This window comes from the organism of the source record quoted next, unplaced genomic scaffold (assembly GCF_019419815.1).
Source record: "Pyrus x bretschneideri cultivar Hongxiangsu unplaced genomic scaffold, Pyrus_bretschneideri_v1 Contig41, whole genome shotgun sequence".
In the NCBI taxonomy this organism is placed as follows: domain Eukaryota; kingdom Viridiplantae; phylum Streptophyta; class Magnoliopsida; order Rosales; family Rosaceae; genus Pyrus; species Pyrus x bretschneideri.
Window position 1 is genome coordinate 2,788,018 of NW_025999735.1, and position 2,566 is coordinate 2,790,583.

A 2,566-nucleotide genomic window follows, 5' to 3' on the forward strand; every position below is an offset into this window, starting at 1 on the left:
TTATAGCTACGGGTAATACTCATAAACATCCATTTAAATTTCACGTGTAAATAGTTATACTCATAACCGTTTATTTGCTTAAACGGTTACCCATAACTGTAATCGTGAATTTTAAATGGACGGGTAACCGCAGTTACTCATACCCGTGGGAATTTTACCCATTCCTTCGGAGACTCCTATCATGTTCTCAGTAGCATGTGAGCTTTCATCATGGAGCTCACACTTCGTTCATGGTTGCATATCGAAGAAAGCAAGAGACGTACACTTCAGCATTGTGACATATATCCAGGCTATTCCGAATGATCAACTTCTTGATCGTGTCTGTCGCAAACTTGTTTTGAATTTCGGATATTTGGGATTTCAATTTCAGATTTGAGGAAATTGTTGGTCTTTATATTCCTTAATTGTAGTAATGATCTTTCTTTCTTTTCTTTTTATTCCATTGCTTGCTAGTTTTCTCTTCAGTGTTTTTACTTCATCTTCAATGCAATGCACATCTGCATATTTGGTGACCTGTGAGAGCCGTGTGTATAAAGTTGGATGAGTGAATAGTGAATACCGCTTTACTTGAATTGAACGTTGCGTACAACCATGGATATTACCTGAATTAATGAGCCGCACATTTCAAATATTTATTAATTAAACACAAATAAAGTACTGGATCCCGATTCTCTACATTTAAGCTGGATCCTAAAGTAATATATCAAAATTCACATTTCCCTCCCAGCAATGCATGGGGCCATGCATGCACTAAAGTAATTTACTTAATTCCTCCATTATTACTGCCTCAAATTTTATGATGGCTGGTTTTTTTTTTTTTTTTTTCCCCCGTACAAATAATATATTTACATTAAAGCAAAATGTATTTGGTCGATCTCATTCTTTTTTATGTTTCAAAACGATTCTGAGATGGCCAGCTGCAGCTTCTCCTGCTCAGTAAGCGAGTGACGGAAGTGGCACCGGTGACCGTAAGGACACGCGCCGCCAGCTAACACCATCCGGCAGAGCTGAGTCTTGTAGCGCGGGTGCCTCAGCACGGGACGGAGCTCCCTAACGCCGTGAGCGAACTGGCAATTCTCCCCGTACGGACACGTCCCGGTCTCCTCCCACTTGTTGCACAACTCCGTCTTCAGCATGCCCTGATTGAACACTTTCATCTCGCTTTGCTGCACTTGCGCAAACGCTAGCATCATCCACTTTATATATAATCATAATTATAATTATTTATTTATGTGAATTTAATTCTTTTTAATTGGTTAAGTTTGAAGTTTTAGTTTAAACTCACAGTCAACGGTCTAGAAACGAGTTGATTAGGGACTCGTGGCCGAGTCGAGGAGCGAACCGAAATGCTCTTGGGGAGGGAGATCCGGTCTGTGTCGACGAGTCGGTTACGCTCGATGACGCTTGTCGGACTGATATCAGAGGACTCTTCCGAAATGACACCGTCGTGAGGACTGAGATATCCAAATCCGAGTCGCTGAAAGTCGTCGAGAAACGATGCCGCCATCGGACTCTGAAATGCGGACGATGACGATGACGAGAGGAGGCAGCTCTGGAAGGCTGCCTGCGAAGAGAGGAGCTTGACGAGGTCAGTATTCGCCGATCGGAGTTGAGCGTTCTCGCGGCGGAGTGAGTCGAGCTCGTTAGTGAGGTTGCGGAGGTGAGAGTTGCAGAGGTCGTAGTGGTCGCGGAGCTCCTGGTACTCGAGGACCAGCTGAGCCTGGTTGAGGTTGTGCGACGTCGTACTGTGGCGGTGATGGTCGTCGGAGTCTGAATCCGAGAAGGATGTGGAGCGAGTGGAGGGAGTGAGAGAGAGGGAGCTTGGAAGTGTGTATTTTGGCGGGAAAAGTGAGCGGTACATGGGGTCGAAATCGTCCCCGAATTCTCGGGAGGAATCGGGCGAGTTTGGGTTGGCAGTGTTGGTGTTGCTCTCCATGTAATATATTATATTGAATATGAATTAAGGGAAAGAAATTGAGAAGAGCTGAGAGTGGAAGGGGAGCATCAAAACAGTTAGAGTCCACAACTGAATTTATATGTTATTTATTAGTTGTGTAGTTAGAGAGAGAGGGAGGGAGGGAGGGTTGCTGTTGCTGTTGCTGTTGTTTGTTGTTTGTTGTTGTTGGTGGAGATGGTGCAATGCAAGGGAATGTTTGGCTTGGTGTTGAAGTTTAGTGTGTGTGAGGTGAAGATGGAAGCTAATAGCTTAACTAGAGAGAGAGAGAGAGAGAGAGAGAGAGAGAGAGAGAGAGAGGAGAGAGAGAGGTTGGTTGGATGAAGACTGGCGTTGTTAGAAGAAAGAAGTTCTATATTGTAAGTAAGGTTTAATAATAATTGTATTTGTATGTTGATGGTTTGCTTGTATATCACAACTTTAACAAACTCTCTTATATGGCCCCTCCTTTGGTAACTGGCACCTTCTCAATCAAATATACAATGTGACCATTTAGCTTCTTGTGTAACCAACAACCAACCTCGTCTCCCTCTCACAAAAGGTATTCTTATTTCATTTTATTATTTTGGCTATTTTTGGAGCCATCTTACTTTTTTGTTTTAAGTTTTAATT

At 43.1% G+C, this 2,566-nt stretch overlaps 1 protein-coding gene across 1 annotated transcript; it reads right to left on the minus strand.

The window, feature by feature from the left end:
* Positions 1-622: 622 nt before the first annotated feature.
* LOC103948471 (zinc finger CCCH domain-containing protein 14) lies at positions 623-1,996 on the minus strand. Its single transcript, XM_009359501.3, has 2 exons — positions 1,286-1,996; positions 623-1,166 (listed from the first exon to the last, which is right to left on the minus strand). The coding sequence occupies exons 1-2, from the start codon at positions 1,934-1,936 to the stop codon at positions 894-896; spliced, it is 924 nt and encodes a 307-aa protein (XP_009357776.2). The 5' UTR covers positions 1,937-1,996; the 3' UTR covers positions 623-893.
* Positions 1,997-2,566: the final 570 nt, after the last annotated feature.

Bases quoted from the DNA above. Each gene is read 5' to 3' on its own strand.
- LOC103948471 (XM_009359501.3), bottom strand. From the start codon at position 1,936: ATGGAGAGCAACACCAACACTGCCAACCCAAACTCGCCCGATTCCTCC. The intron at 1,167-1,285 runs GTGAGTTTAAAC...GCGCAAGTGCAG, and splicing joins TCGTTTCTAGACCGTTGACT to CAAAGCGAGATGAAAGTGTT.